This window comes from Typopeltis vanoorti, chromosome 19 (assembly GCF_054136105.1).
Source record: "Typopeltis vanoorti isolate ZY-2024b chromosome 19, IOZ_Tvanoo_1.0, whole genome shotgun sequence".
In the NCBI taxonomy this organism is placed as follows: Eukaryota; Metazoa; Arthropoda; class Arachnida; order Uropygi; family Thelyphonidae; genus Typopeltis; species Typopeltis vanoorti.
Window position 1 is genome coordinate 53,806,098 of NC_143567.1, and position 17,134 is coordinate 53,823,231.

The 17,134-nt window shown below is 38.1% G+C and overlaps 1 protein-coding gene across 1 annotated transcript in view; it reads right to left on the bottom strand.

The window, feature by feature from the left end:
• LOC150096125 (organic cation transporter protein-like) overlaps positions 1-17,134 on the bottom strand; it is a 127,949-nt gene that overhangs the window by 3,989 nt on the left and 106,826 nt on the right. Inside the window, exon 9 of the mRNA XM_090408946.1 lies at positions 11,384-11,565. Within this exon, the coding sequence (XP_090265072.1) occupies positions 11,384-11,565 (182 nt within the window). The remainder of the gene's footprint in view (positions 1-11,383; positions 11,566-17,134) is intronic.

Below are 17,134 nucleotides of genomic sequence, written 5' to 3' on the forward strand. Positions count from 1 at the left end.
ATGGCCAATTGATTGCAGATCTTCACAAATTTTGCATTAGAATAATCAAATGCTGATTTTCAAAATAAAATTGCACAATTTTAGTTTATTGTTGGGTTGTGCTTTTCCATGATTAATTTCCCAAATATTCCTTAGAATATTACCTGAAAAAAAAAAGAAAAAAAAAATCATAATAATAAAAAAGTTAATTCACATTTTAAACCCTTTCCTGACTTTGGGCCATCCTATATTTTTTATTTTGATAAATTGCATATGTGCTCTGGATAATTCCCTCATATGCAGGATGAAAAACTGAAGTTTCCAGAAGAAAAAAGCCTTGCTTTCTCCATATGAGATTAGCTAACTCACCTTCAATTGAAAAAATCCATATAAAGATACTTGTGACCAGAGTCAAACTCGGATCTTTTCCAATCAAAGGGTCCGAGGTCAAACTTCTAATACATTTCATATAAATAAACTGGATTGACAAAGATATACACATCTAACTCCAAGAAAGAAGTAAAAAAAATATTTATGAATGCAAACAAATCCTGTCTTTCATTGTAAATCTCTTCCTGGAGATTTTTTGCGAAGTTTCAAAGTTAGCATGTAGCAGGTTCAATTGTTATAAATTATTGCAGAAGCATTTATTGCAAATTATTGTTATTATTAAGACCTACAGGGAGTCAGGGACTCATCAAGGGAACCCACATACTACACACCAGCTGTCATACTTGTTCTTGAATTCACACACTACTTGCAGACACAACATCCAATGGCAATTCATTCCAATCACAGCCCACTCTATAAAAGAAAAATTTAGCTCTCACCCCCTTCTTGATGGAATTCATTCTCAGCTTCCAAGGATGCCCTGTTGTCCTTTCCCCCCACCTTCCATAAAATGAAAAAATTCCATCAACTGAAATCCTGTATGACCGTTTCAGAAGTTTGTAAGTCTCAATCATATCACCCCTTTTTCTCTTGTTTGCTAGTGTCTGGAGCCTACAAATTTGCAATCTGTCTTCATAATCAGTATTCCACAATCCTAGTATCATTTTTAACACTCACACTCTCCTTTACACTCTCTCTCACTCCACTGTATCAGAATAACCACAGAAACAGGAAGACCAGACCTGCATGCAATAGTCCAAGTGAGGTCTTATCAAAGGCTTGTGAAGAGACAAATTGATTTTGCATGTCAAAGTTTGTATGGGATTGGATTATAAAATATAAGCATGACTGACTGACAGATATCAAAAAGTGGTATACTGGGGATGTGAGTCTGCAAGATTTAAGGTAACCAGTGGTGTACCACAAGGATCAGTCCTTGGTTCACTATTATTTAATCTCTCATTAATGTACAGATTAATGACCTCCTGTAATGAGTCTTGTGACTCCATGAGGTCAAAAATAATTAATAATAATAAAGTATTTTTCATTTTCTTCATTCAGCTTTTTTTGAACAAAGAATTCTTCAAGGGAAATAAAAAAGAATGGTAGCAATGCAGCAAAATACTTATATGCAGTTGCAAAGAGTAATTACAGTTCTGTATCTGATATGCAGAATACTTAAAAACAGAATTCTAGATCAGCTTATAAAAATGACTTCAATTATTTTTATATCAATTTCACCACACAAAAAACGGTTTTCAAAGTATCACTTTTGAAAACATAATCAGTCTCTCGTTATGCAAAACTTAGGCACAGCAACATCTATTTCCTTAAATCTTTGATTGTTCAATAATAGATATTCAAAATATGCATTTTTGGAAAATGTCTCTTCTTTTCTCTCTGACAATAAAAAAAATAGCATTTAAAAGCTGATGAAAATAAAATATTGCAGCAAAACTTCTAAAAATTGGAGAAACGTCCTTAACAGTTGAGATTTATGAACTCATCAAGCTAATATGGCTAAAACAAAAATCACAGTTAATTGGAATACAACAATACTCTGCCATATTTTTAAAAAAGGGATCTCCTTTTTTAAAACACTTGCTACAAAACACTATCTACTCTGATCAGGATAAGATTAACGCCGTGGAGGTTGTGGTTGAAAAAATTTCAGCATAGGTTGCATGTATCTGAGAGATACATTTTACTAGTATGTGCTAAAATGCAATAAAACTTAAAAAAAAAAACACTGCAAATATAACACATGATGTATTAATGAAATAAAGAGCCAAAAGGCTTCACTTCGGCGATGTTAAAATTATTTAAATTAAGGGGATATTTAATCCCAGATTATTTCAAAGCCGAATAAGAAAACTCTAAGATAGAAATCAAAACTATAAAAGCTCGGCGAGTCCAAGCGTGAGCAAACACCTGGGTGGTACAATACCGGGCAACTCGTTGTAAAGGTGGATAAAGCTAGGATCGCTATTCTTAGTATTTGCACTAATGTAAAACTCATCCCCTAGGGATGATGAAATAATGTGGGATTAAATATCCCCTTAATTTAAATAACACATGATGGTTTATTTATTTTCAGTTACAATCTAGAAATTATTGCACAAAGAAACAATTAAAAAAACAACACCTGAACCAATACTATACTGACATCGGAGTTCGCATATCTCTCAGATACAATTTACTATCAAATATCACTTTCACAGTCGACTCTATCATTCTCATCATCATAATCGAGTAACAAAATCACTGAATCTCTTCAACATCTGATGGATTATCCAATCGATATATTTTTCCAGCCATTTTCAACGGTAAATAAAAAAACAACTAAACCAATACTATAATGACATCGGAGGTCGCAGTATCTCTCAGATACAATTTACTATGAAATATCACACACCTTCACATAACATGTTAAACTAAAACTGACCGCATAAACAGTTAGGAATTTCACTCGTAATATATGCATGCACAGCTACTCATGACCTCCAAGCTATACATTGTATATGTGTAAGAATATTTATATTAAACAATTTGTATCTGTCAAATCAGCCGCAACCTCTGCAGGGTTAAATAATATCTGGACTCCACCAAGGAGAATACTTTCTCACCAGTGGCGTAGCTAGAGCTTTTGCCACCCAGGGCAGTCCCTGAGTTTGCCACCCCCCTCTCAATAGACACCAAAAATATTACAAAAAGTCAAACGACGTAGGGAAAGAAATTAAAACACTATGTTTATTTTAGTTGTAAGTATAGTTATTGAAAACTAATTATTAATTAAGTAATAAAATTACTTAAGTTAACATAAATAGAAGAATCGCCGAAAAATAAAATTGTGTCTCACGTGAAAAGTCAAGGGGGCATGGAGGCGGATAGAAGAAGGAGAGGTGATATGACTGAGACTTTTAAACTGTTGAGAGGTGGTTACAGGGCTGACAATGGGGAGTTCTTTCTCTTGGTTGAACAGTGGAAGGAGTGATGGAGGCGGCGGTCCGCCCCCTCCATGCCCCCTAGCTATGCCACTGTTTCTCACTGACCCTGTTCAACCTATTATTAGGGTAAAAAAAAAAGCCATTAGAGATCTAAATGAACAAAAGAGAATGTAAATGAATAGGAAGAACGTACTATGGGATTATGCTGATGGCACTGTTATCCTTGGAGACTTGTCAGGATATTATACAAACTACATCTAATTTAGTTAAGGGAAGTAAAGAAGCCTATGAGTTTTGTCATCAACAAGGAAAAAGCTTAAATATATGTGGATTTCAAGGACTCATTAGGATCAATCTAACTTGGTTGGTGACAATTATATCTTTGCGCAAGTGAATAATTTTAACTATTCAGGAGTCCATATTAACAGTTATAATATATATCAAAAAATAGAGAAGAGAATTGAGAAGGCCATGGATATTATGCAATTTCCAACTCCTAAAATCTAAAATGTTATCAATAAAATCCAAAGAAAAACTATTAAAGCTATCCATGATGGACACTGCATACTCTATTGGAGGAAGTAGGGGAGACAATGGATCTGGGGTTGATGATTGATAGAAAACTGAAATTCAGGGGACATATCACAAAGGTGGTGAAGGTAACACAGAGAATTGCTGCAATAATGAGAAGGACGCTGACCTGCAGAGATAAAAGAGTTATCATTCCGTTGTATAAGACCCTGATCGGACTACACTTAGACTATTGTTTTCAGATTTGGTCCCCAGGATTTGAAGGGGATAAATTAACTGTGGAAAGGGTACAGAGGGGGGATAACAAAGATGGTTTCAGGACTGTACAATGTTAGTTATGTGGATCAGATCAGGGAATGGGGACTGCAGAGTTTGGTGGATAGAAGAAGGAGAGGTGATATGACTGAGACTTTTAAACTGTTGAGAGGTGGTTACAGGGCTGACAATGGGGAGTTCTTTCTCTTGGTTGAACAGTGGAAGGAGTGATGACAAGGGGGTCATCCCTAGAAGTTATGAAAGGAAACTGAGCAAGAGGGTGAGGAGTGGTTTCTCTGCATGTAGGGGTGGTTGAACCATGGACTGCATTGCCTGATAGAGTGGTGAGAGCGAGAATGGGCAATGAGTTTGAGTGGTATGATAGATTGTGTTTCCTAGGAGAGACCTCCCACGATGAGTCTTGATAGACTTCGTGTCCTAGGAAGGACCTCCCACGATGTCTTTTGACTCCTTGGAAGCCTAAATAATAATAATATTAACTTACAGTTGTCATCATGGTCAACAAACAAAGGGATATAACAGAAACCTTATCATTTGAAAGAAAAGCACCAAGAAAAATTTTGACTATCTTACAATCAGAATACTGGACTGTGTGAATGAGATATAATGAGGTACTATGACATCAGTCTCAAAGTCCCAACATTCTGTCATTTATAACAAGTAAGAGAATTAGTGGATGTAATGAAAGACCTAAGAGAGCTGGATAAACACTTTTCACCAGATGTCTATGACAGAGAGAGGTGGAGAAACCTACTGATGATAGCATCAGACCTAAATGATCCATTAAGCTATTGAGGAGGAGGATAGTTTCACTTTCTTCACTCAATTATGAAAGTTCTCATCATATTTATTATTGATAAAGTAAATATCATCTGTAGTAGTGGTTAACTCCAGCAAAAACATAAAGCCAAGACCTGTTCGATGATTTAAAAAAAATTTTTTTATCATTATTCATGAACTTCATAGAGTCACAAGACACTGTGGGAGACCTATCTTAGACAACACAGTCTATCATACCATTCTTCAAACCCATTCACCATCTGCTCTTTCATGCAATGTATTCCATGGTCCAGCCATCCACCATGGAGGAATGGGGAGGTCACTTCTTAACCTCTTGCTCACCATTTCATGTGACTTCCAGGGATGGCCCTCATTCTCATCAATGTTGTTCTAGCATATGAAAACCTCCTCAGCGTCAGTCCTGTAAAAACCTCTCGACAGTTTAAATATCCCAATCATATCACCCTTTTCTCTTTTCTACCAAACTATACAATTTGCATTTCCTCAATCTATCCTCATAACCAACCTGATATCATTTTTGTTATCCATCCCTCCATCTCTGTATCCTTTCCAAAGTACTTCAAATGGATGAATAAAGAGATTAAGCATGCGATACAGAGAAAAAGAGCATTGTGGAGACAGTATAAGAGAAGTGGAAATAACCATGAGTTCTACAAAGACCAGGCAAGGAGGGTGACTTGGTTGGTGAGGGTAGCTAAAGAGAGGTATGAACAGCAGTTAGCAAATGATGCCAAAAGAATCCTAAGGAGTTATTTCGATATGTAGCCAGCAAAAGAAAGAATGATTATGGAAGGATGACAATGATTGGAGGAAATGGTATAAAGATGGCTGTTGCAGAATGTGTGGTGGAGATACTTAATGAGCAATTCATAAAGATCTTTCAATCTTCTGAATATGACTTCAATGAGAGATTGAGAGCAGTTGATGATGGGAAGGAGAGACTGACTGTAAGTGAGCAAGAGGTGTATGGGGTAGTTTAGTAAACTAGATGTTAATAAGACTGTGGGACTTGATAATATATCACCACGTATTCTGAAGGAATGTGCCAGGGAGTTGACACCTGCCTTGACATATTTGTTTAATACGAGTCTTGCACTCCGTAAAGTTCCTAAGGAGTGAAGGAGGGAAAGATTGTGTCACTTCATAAAGGAGGTGATCGAACTCAAGCATCAAACTATAGGCCTATCTGTGTGTCAGGTGTTGTGGTTAAGTGGTTGGACAAGCTTGTTAGAACTAGGATCCAGAGTTGGGTTGACAACAATGGTATTATCTTTGTTGGACAGCATGAATTTGCTAAAGGGAGGTCATGTTTTAGTAATCTACTTACTTATTACAATAAAGTGACTGCTTCCTTGGACAGAGGAGAAGGATACACAGTAATATACTTGGATTTCGCAAAGGCTTTTGATAGAGTATCTCATGATAAGTTGACAGTCAAACTAGAGCAGATGGGGTTGGATATTAGATTAGTGCATTGGATTGGAGACTGGCTATCTGATAGGTATCAACAAGTTGTGTATGGGGGAATGATATTCAAGAAAAGGAATGTCACTAGTGGAGTGCCTCAGGGGTCTGTTTTAGGGCCATTACTGTTTAACTTGTATATTAATGATATTGGCAAAGATTTTGATGGAGATATTCAGTTGTTTACAGATGATGCAAAGTTGGGACGAACCATGAAGAGTAGTGAAGATGTTGTGGCCTTACAAGAAGACTTGAATAAATTGAGTGATTGAGCACGGAAATGGGGATGTGAATTCAATGTTACAAAATGTAAGGTTTTAAAATTTGGAAAACAAAGATGGGATGCAGAATTTATGCATGGTGAGGATATATTGTTGGAGGTGGAGGAAATAAGAGATCTTGGGGTGATAGTGGATAAGGACCTAAAATTAGTGGACACATAGCCAAAATTGTGAAGACAACACAACACAAAGGCTTCTGGGAATGATGCAGAGGACACTGACGTGTAGAAGTAGGGAGATTCTTATTCTGTTATATAAAGCTTTGATTAGGCCATACATGGACTATTGTACCCAGATTTGGTCACCAGGTTTTCAGAAGGATGAAGAGATGAAGAGATGGAAAGGGTCCAAAGGTGACTGACTAAAGTAGTTTCTGACCTCTAGAATGTCGAGTATGAGGAAAGATTGAGAAGTAATTTGTAGAGTCTAGTGGAGAGGAGGAAGAGGGGAGATATGATACAGACTTACAAGTTGGTAAGGAGTTGTTATAGGATTAATGCTGGAGAAGTTCTACATAAAATAGTGGGAGATAGGGGGAGAACCAGAGGTCATCCCTGGAAACTGTATAGAGTGTGAGTAGAGGAGTGAGAGGCAAGTTTTTTCCGTGCAGAGTTGTGAATGATTGGAATGCCTTGCCTGAGAGTTGTGGTGTCTGCAAGGAGTTTGAGTGTATTTAAGACATGGTCCATGAGGTCTTGGGATAATAATAATAATAATAATAAATCCTGGTGATCAGATCTGAGCATAGTAATTTAGATGTAATATGATTAGGATTTTATGAAATGGAATAACCACTCTTTTATCTCTACTGGTCGACATCCTCAGTATTGCAGCAGGTAATCATCTGGGTTATCTTCATGATCTGTCCCATAAACTTCTAATTTCTATCAATCATCTCCCCAAGATCCCTTGCCTTCTCCTCCATTTCTCTAGTTGCATCAATAAAATATGCAGATTCCCATCACTGGATCCTAAATTTGAAGACCTTACATTTAGTTACATTAAAATGACATCCCCATTCATTTTTCCACCTCTGCAGCTTATTCATATTCTCCTGAAGTGCCACAATATTTACACTATTATTAACCCACCCAAGTTCCACATCATCTGCAAACAACTGAATATCTCTTCCATGCAGTCACAATATGACTGATGTAAATGGTTAAGCAGAGGTCCTAGTACTGAGCTCTGTGGAATTCCATTTCATGACACTGCAGTGAACCAGATGGGAAATTGGCTCTGCAGTTTCCAATCCAGTTCACTAGCCTGATATCTAAACCCATATGTTGCAGCTTAAACACTTATCATGTGACACCCTATGAAATACTTTTGCAAAATCCAAAAAAATCACAGTATGTAGCTTTCCCTCATCAGCTGCTCTCGTTACTTTATTATAGATAGCAAGCAGATTACCAAAACGAGTACTGCTTAACAAATCCATACTTACTCTTCGTGTATAGAGACTTAAGTGCTGTGAAGACATAATGATGGAGGTTTAATGGATTTTTTACAACACTCAGAAAGGATTAAAAAGAATTTAATACTTCCTATATTTCGTCCTAGTCACTAGGACATCTACGGGGATTACAAAAATAACTAATGTAACATAACACAAATATCATACAATACTAAGCCCAACCACATGGGTGACAACAAAGTCCTATCTAGGTGGAGCACCTTCTAAGGGCCGTTGTAGGTGGCCTGGAATATAAAGTAGGACTCTGGTGATGAGTGTTTCCCAAATTTTCGGAAGCTTAATGCAACCGTATTTATTAAGATTTGGTTGATTTCTAAGAGCTGCTGCTGCTTCCAAGAATAGTCTCTCTTTCTTGAATTTGATGGAGCATGGTGGTTTTCTTCCATGATACTCTGTGGGTGGTGTCCAAGACATGGTCAGCCAAGCCTGAATGACCATAGTTGTGTTTACAGATGTAAGACTTGTGTTCCTCTAGGTGGATGGATGCTGATCTGCCTGTCTGTCCAAAGTACGCCAGCTTACAGGAACAGGGTACTTTGTAAACTCCAGGCAGAGAGAGAGGAGGGAGCTGATCTTTCGTAGAATGGATAAGGGTAGCAAGTTTGCGGTGGGGCTTATATGCTGTGTGTAGGTTGTACTTTTTTAGAATCTTGGCTATTTTTTCGGATGTGCCACGGATGTAGGGTATGGTGATGGCATTTTTAAATTCTTGTTGACGAGAAGGACCGGGAATGGGAGAGGAACTGATTATTTTTTTGATACTGTGATCACTGTAGTCATTGGAGAGGAAAGTGTTGTGTATGTAGTTAAGCTCAGTAGTGAGGGCGGTTCCACTGGAACAAAGATTGTGGGCTCTCTTGGTAAGAGTTTTAATAATGCCATATTGTTGAGCAGGGTGGTGGTGTGAGAGTTTGTGAATGTATCTGCCTGTGTGTGTGAGTTTTCTGTATACAGTGAAGGCAAGTGTATCATTAGGCAGGTGTGTGACTAAGGTGTCTAGGAAGGGTAAACAATTGTTCTTTTCCTTTACCATAGTAAACTGGATTCTTGGATGTAGGCTATTGAGATGACTGAGGAAGGAGTCTAATGTGTCTGGGCCATGAGGCCAAATAGAGAACACATCATCTACATATCTTAGCCAGATAGAAGGTTTGAGTGGGGGTGAGTCTATTTCTCGTTTTTCAAAATCTTCCATATAGAAATTAGCAAGGGGGGGAGAGAGGGGGAACCCATGGCAGTTCCCTCTATCTGCTTGTAAATTTTGTTCTTCCAAGAAAAATACCCATAGTTAATGGCAAAGGAAAAGAGATCTAAGATGTCAGAAGGGAAAACTTTTTGTATGAGAGATAAGGTATCAATTAAAGGAATATTAATAAACAAAGAGGAGATATCAAAGCTTACCAATATGTCTGCTTTATTCAAGGTTAAATTTTCTATGAGGGCTTTAAAGTGGGTCGAGTTTTTTATATAGGAAGTGGACCTTCCAGTGAGGGGGGGTCAGAGAGTTAGCCAGCTGTTTAGACAGTCTGTAGCAAGGTGCATTGGTGGCATCTACTATAGGTCTGAGTGGGGAACTGGGTTTGTGGATTTTTGGTAAGCCGTAAATTTTTTTTTTGGGGGGGGGGGAGCGGTTTTTTTTGTGATGTCGGGGGGCCAGGAAGATACTTTTTTAAGTAAGATTTTTAATTTTTTAACTTGTGTTTTTGTGGGGTCATGTTCTAGCGGGATGTAGGTAGCACAATCGCGGAGGATAATATTCATTTTGCGATTGTATTCACTGGTATTAAGAACGACTGTGGCATTACCCTTATCTGCTTTGGTGATGACGATACTTTTTTCTTTCCGTAATTTAAGGAGAGCTGTGCGTTGGGCATACGCATCACCATCTCAATAGCCTACATCCAAGAATCCAGTTACTATGGAAAAGGAAAAGAACAATTGTTTACCCTTCCTAGACACCTTAGTCACACGCCTGCCTAATGATACACTTGCCTTCACTGTATACAGAAAACCCACACACACAGGCAGATACATTCACAAACTCTCACACCACCACCCCGCTCAACAATATGGCATTATAAAAACTCTTACCAAGAGAGCCCACAATCTTTGTTCCAGTGGAACCGCCCTCACTACTGAGCTTAACTACATACACAACACTTTCCTCTCCAATGGCTACAGCGATCATAGTATCAAAAAAATAATCATTTCCTCTCCCATTCCTGGTCCTTCTCGTCAACAAGAATTTAAAAATGCCATCACTATACCCTACATCCGTGGCACATCCGAAAAAATAGCCAAGATTCTAAAAAAGTACAACCTACACACAGCATATAAGCCCCACCACAAACTTGCTACCCTTATCTGTTCTACGAAAGATCAGCTCCCTCCTCTCTCTCTGCCTGGAGTTTACAAAGTACCCTGTTCCTGTAAGCTGGCGTACTTTGGACAGACAGGCAGATCAGCATCCATCCACCTAGAGGAACACAAGTCTTACATCTGTAAACACAACTATGGCCATTCGGGCTTGGCTGACCATGTCTTGGACACCACCCACAGAGTATCATGGAAGAAAACCACCATGTTCCTTCACAGCAAATTCAAGAAAGAGAGGCTATTCTTGGAAGCAGCAGCAGCTCTTAGAAATCAACCAAATCTTAATAAATACGGTTGCATTAAGCTCCCGAAAATTTGGGAAACACTCATCACCAGAGATCCTACTTTATATTCCAGGCCACCTACAACCGCCCTTAGAGGGCGTTCCACCTAGATAGGACTTTAGTGTCACCCACGTGGTTGGGCTTAGTATTTTGTGTTATGTTACATTAGTTATTTTTGTAATCCCCGTAGATGTCCTAGTGACTAGGATGAAATATAGGAAGTATTAAATTCTTTTTAATCCTTTTTGAGTGTTGTAAAAAATCCATTAAACCTCCAACATTAAACCATACTTACTCTGTATGCTGATCCTCACATGTCTAATTTTGTAAATGATCTCAAAAACTATAGAAGAAATACAAACTAGTATGTTAGTTTCATTTGTTTCTTTTTTACCAGTCTTGAACCCAAATGAAATTCAGACCAGCAGCATACACATTTGTATTTTCAAGTTCTTTTAATTGTTTAAATTAAAATGAATCAATTCTACATTCTACTTAAGTTAGAAATGGAATCTTAAAAATATTACATTATTAAAAGGTTGATTGACACTTAAGTTGAATACAAAATCAGCTTACAATTTCTTTCACAAATGGAGCTATAACAGTTCCTGTTCTGGCTACAAAACTACATGATCCAACTCCCACATTCCTTACTACAGTAGGGTAGATTTCAGCTGCATAGACATACACAATTGAAAATGAAGCTGTTATACAAAATTTTCCACTCATTGAAAGCCCATTTTTTAGCCAAACAAGATCTGAAATAAAGTATATTAATTAGCTTTTAATTTACTTAATAAAAAAACTAACTGCCTGTTTTTATTTATTAACAAAATTGGACAACATTTAATCTGTACACAGATCATGCTGAAATCTTTTCTTTAATGAAAAAAAAGAACAGTTGCTTTGACTTATATTAGCATTGTTTCTAGGCCTCCACTCAGGTCAGTATATTCATCATGGGAGACCATGATGAATATACTGACTAATACAGTTTCTGAGGATGACCTCTCATTCTCCCACCTCATCTCGATTAGTATTATTAACATTTGACCTCCATGGAGTTAGAGACTCATCATGAGAGGTCCACACTATTGCATACAAAGCTTATCCAACAATGCCTTAAATTGATTCAATGTGTCTACATTCACAACATACTCAGCCAATGCATTCTGCTCACCAACCACTCTCCATGCAAAGAATCTGCTCCTCACTCCTCTGCTCATACCCTCCTTAGACAATTTCCAGCAATGGCCTCTTGTTCTACACACTCTCCCATTCTATGAAAAATCTCATCAATGTCAACCTGATAATAACCCCTGACTAGCTAATATGTCTCAATCAAATTCCCCTCCCCCTCCTCCTATTCATGAGGCTTTGCAATTTACATTCTCTCCATCTGTCTTTGTACTCCACATTCCAAAGACCACTGACCACCTTTGTGAATCTTTTCTGGACCCTTTCTAACATATCCTCATTGCCATGAACATCCGGTAACTAAATCTGTGTACAGTAATCTATATGAGGCCTGATCAAGGCCTTATACAATAGCATCACAATTCTTTGTTTCTGCATGTCAGGGTCCTCTGCATCATTGCCATTATCTGATGTAACATCTTCACAACTTGTGCAATGTGGTCCCTGAATTTCAGGTCCTTGTCCACCACCACACCTAGATCTCTCATATGTTTACATCCCTTCATGGGTGAGCTTATACAATAGCATCACAATTCTTTGTTTCTGCATGTCAGGGTCCTCTGCATCATTGCCATTATCTGATGTAACATCTTCACAACTTGTGCAATGTGGTCCCTGAATTTCAGGTCCTTGTCCACCACCACACCTAGATCTCTCATATGTTTACATCCCTTCATGGGTGAGTGTCGTAGAGTCTCCATGTCTCCTTTGCATTATGGCCTAAATTTTCTGAGTAACCACAACTTTTGCATTACTTTTTCTGAACTTTAGCTCTCTGTCCATAATTATTTGTTATTATCTATTATTATTTTCATTTATTAAGTTATCTAAATGATAGTGCATACCATCTAAATAAAACTTCTTGCCATGCACAAGAATAATGGCCTTGCCTTTTGCTTCTCATTTAATATACCTGTAATTTGACGTATCAGGTTCTTGATTTTTTTTTTTTTATTTTAGATTATTAGTACCTCTGATGATTAAAAACAAAATTAAGTGATCTGAACACAGAGAGAGAGAGAGAGAGAGTGAGTAATCTACAGAATGCTAGCAGCTGGAAACAAGAAATGCATTAATGTTAGACTGGAATACCTGTGAATTTCAATTTGTGAGAAATGCATAAAAGGGATGTATTGTTGCACAAACTAGCTATAGCTCCAAACATAAATTTTGTGAGTTTGGAGCTGAATTGTAAATGGGTGTAAGTTAGTTGTTACACATTTTTAACTTATTAAGAGACAAAAATGGTAAAATTGCAGATGACAGTTTTGATAACATCATTGATTTAGCAATAATATGGAAGTCAACAGAAATTGTCTTCTACAGAAACTGAACATTGTGTAATAGAAATTGAAAAATCTGCAAGTGATGAGTTAATAACCACCTTAAATGTTCTCTTTTCTTACCTAAAGCAAGAATTTTTGGGAAAGCTCTTAGTGTCACTGTTCCAGATTAAAGAACAGTATTACAACAGTTTTCCAGAGAGAAAGTAATGCCTACAGCCAAAGAGAACATTAGTTTCTTAAATGCTGAAGAGAAAATAGATACAATATACTTTTGCAAATAAGGTATTGGAGATTCAAGTTATTGCAAGTTCAGAAATCTCATCAGATCTGGAATACCAGTATTATTAAGCATTGTGTGATTTATTATTATTATTATCCTAAGACTCTCATGAAGTCAAAGAGTCATTGTGAGAGGTCCCTTTGTCATACATACAGCTCATTATACTGTGCTTTAAATACATTCAAATTCAATGCAGATACCACACTCTCTGCCAAAAGCCTGCTTTTCATTCCATTACTTACACCCTTCTTATATATTCCAGGGATGACCTGTTGTTTCCCCCCCCCTCACATCTCCACCATTTTATGAAAAAACTTCTGCAACGTTAATTCTATAACAACCCCTTACCAACTTGTATGTCTCTACCACATCACTCCTCTTCCTCCTGTCTATTAGACTCTGTAAATTGCATTTTCTTAGCCTTTCTTCATACTCAACATTCCAGAGACCAGAAACTACCTTATGTAAATTACCTCTGGACCCTTTCCAAAATCTCTTCATCCTTTTGAAAACTATATGACCAAATATCTGCACAGTAGTTCATATGTGACCTAATCAAGGCCTTATACCACTATAAACCATAATTTCTTTACTTCTACAAGTCAGTGTCCTCCACATCATTGCTAGTATTCTTTGTGTGGTCCTGACAATTTTGGCAATGTCCTCTAAATTTTAGAATTTTATTTGCCATCGCTCAAAAATCTCTTATTTCCTCCACCTCTAAGAATATACCCCCACACATGTAAACTCTATATCTTTGTTTTCCAAATTTTAAAACCTTACACTTTGCAACACTGAATTGTCATCCTCACTCCTGTGCCCATTCACTTAGTCTATTCAAGTCCTTTTGTAAGACCATGACATCTACCCGATTCATCATTGTTCTTCCCAACTTTGCATCATCTGCAAACAACTGAACATCCCAATTCAAATATAATTCAATATAATTAACATACAGGTTAAATAGCAATGACCCTAAAACAGACTTCTCAGGCACATCACTAGTCACTCCTCTTGTGGGGTATTCTTCTCCCATACATACCTTGCTGATAGATAAAAGGGTTATGATTCCGTTGTATAAGTCTCTGATCAGACTACACTTAGACTATTGCTCTCAGATTTGGTCCCCAGGATTTGAAGGGGATAAATTAACTGTGGAAACAGTACAAAGGCAGATAACAAAGATGGTTTCAGTACTGTACCATGTTAGTTGAGGATCAGCTGAGGGAATATGGACTGCAGAGTTTGGTGGATAGAAGAAGGAGAGGTGATATGATTGAGACTTTTAAACTGTTGAGAGGTGGTTACAGGGTTGACACTGGGGAGTTCTTTCACTTCATTGAACAGCAGGGAGAAGTGATGACAAGGAGCCATCCCTGGAAGTTACGAAAGGAAACTGTTTGCAAGAGGGTGAGGAGTGGTTTCTTTTCATGGAGAGTGGTTGAACCATGGAATGCATTGCCTGATGGAGTGGTGAGAGCGAGAACAGTCAATGAGTTTAAGGAGTGGCATGATAGACTTTGTCAGGGGAGAAACCTCCCCTCGATGACTCTTGATAGACTGTGTTTCTTAGGAAGGACTTCCCACAATGAGTCTTTTGACTCCATTGTGGGAAGATTTTGACTACCAGATAATAATATCTACCAGATAGTCTATCTCCAGTCAAATGCACTAATCTTTTTATATTTTTTTTATTATTATTATCCAGGCCTCCATGGAGTCAAAAGACTCATCGTGGGAGGTCCTTCCTAAGAAACACAAAGTCCATCGACTCATCAAGGGGAGCCCCCCCCCCCTGAGAAACACAAAGTCTATTATACCACTCCTTAAACTCATTGATCGTTCTCACTCTCAGCACTCCATCAGGCAATGCATTCTATCGTTCAACTACCCTCCATGCAAACAAAACCACTCCTCACCCTCTTGCTCACGGTTTCCTTTCATAACTTCCAGGGATGGCCTCTTGTCATCACTCCTTCCCTCTGTTCAAACAAGTGAAAGAACTCCCCAGTGTCAACCCTGTAACCACCTTTCAACAGTTTAAAAGTTTCAATCATATCACCTCTCTTTCTTCTATTCCCCAAACTCTGCAGTCCACATTCCCTCAGCCGATACTCATAACTAACATTGTACATAATAAATTTAGTTTAATCCTTTATCCCAGTGAGAGCAAACAAAGTTTGTGCCTGAAAATATCTTCAGGACTGAATATAGTGTTGTACTATCTTACCTTGGTAAGTAGTACAACACCAGGCAACTCGTAGCAAAGGTGGAGAAAGCTACCAACACTCCTATCCCAGTATCTCCCATAATGCAAAACACATCTCCTTGTGGATATGTATACTGTTATGCATTAAGGGATTGGCCACTACCCAGACTAGTTTCGACCTTTATTGAGGTCTCTTCAGTGGGAGCCAGGCCCAGAGTTGGAGATACCAGGCAGAAGCAGTAGCAAGGTCATCTTTACCTATAGGAGTTGCCAAAAGGTTTGCCACCTTTTTTTATTAAATTACTCTGGATTTAGAGAAAGATGTTGAAAGTTTATTTTTCACTAGGTTAGAATATAATAATAAAGTTGGCAAACCTTTTGGCAACTCCTATAGGTACAGATGATCTTGCTACTGCTTCTGCCTGGTATCTCCAACTCTGGGCCTGGCTCCCACTGAAGAGACCTCAATAAAGGTCGAAACTAGTCTGGGTAGTGGCCAATCCCTTAATGCATAACAGTATACATATCCACAAGGAGATGTGTTTTGCATTATGGGAGATACTGGGATAGGGGTGTTGGTAGCTTGCTCCACCTTTGCTATGAGTTGCCTGGTGTTGTACTACTTACCAAGGTAAGATAATAACACACTATATTCAGTCCTGAAGATATTTTCAGGCGCAAACTTTGTTTGCTCTCACTGGGATAAAGGATTAAACTAAATTTATTATATTCTAACCTAGTGAAAAATAAACTTTTAACATTGTACAGTCCTGAAACCATCTTTGTTATCCACCTTTGTACCCTTTCCACAGTTAATTTATCCCCTTCAAATCCTGGGGACCAAATCTGAGAACAATAGCCAAAGTGTGGTCTGATCAGAGTCTTATACAAAGGAATGAAAACCCTTTTATCTCTGCAGGTCAGTGTCCTTCTCATTATTGCAGCAATCCTCTGTGTTACCTTCACCACCTTTGCAATATATCCCCTAAATTCCAGGTTTCTATCAATCATCAAGCCCAGATCTCTTTTCTCCCCTACTTCCTCCAGTATAACTCCTCCTATAGAGTATGCAGCGTCCCATCGATATTTCCCAAACCTCAAGACCTTACATTTTGCTGCATTAAACTGAAACCCCCACTCATCCGCCCATTTATCCAGCTCATTCAAATCCTCCTGCAGGGCCACCACATCTGCACTATTACTAATAATCCTTCCCAGCTTCGCATCATCCACAAACAACTGAATATCCCCTTGCAATCCACTGACAATGTCACTGATATAAAGGTTAAACAATATAGGTCCCAGTACTGAGCCCCGTGGGACCCCACTTGTAACCCTCTGCTTCCTTGAAACTG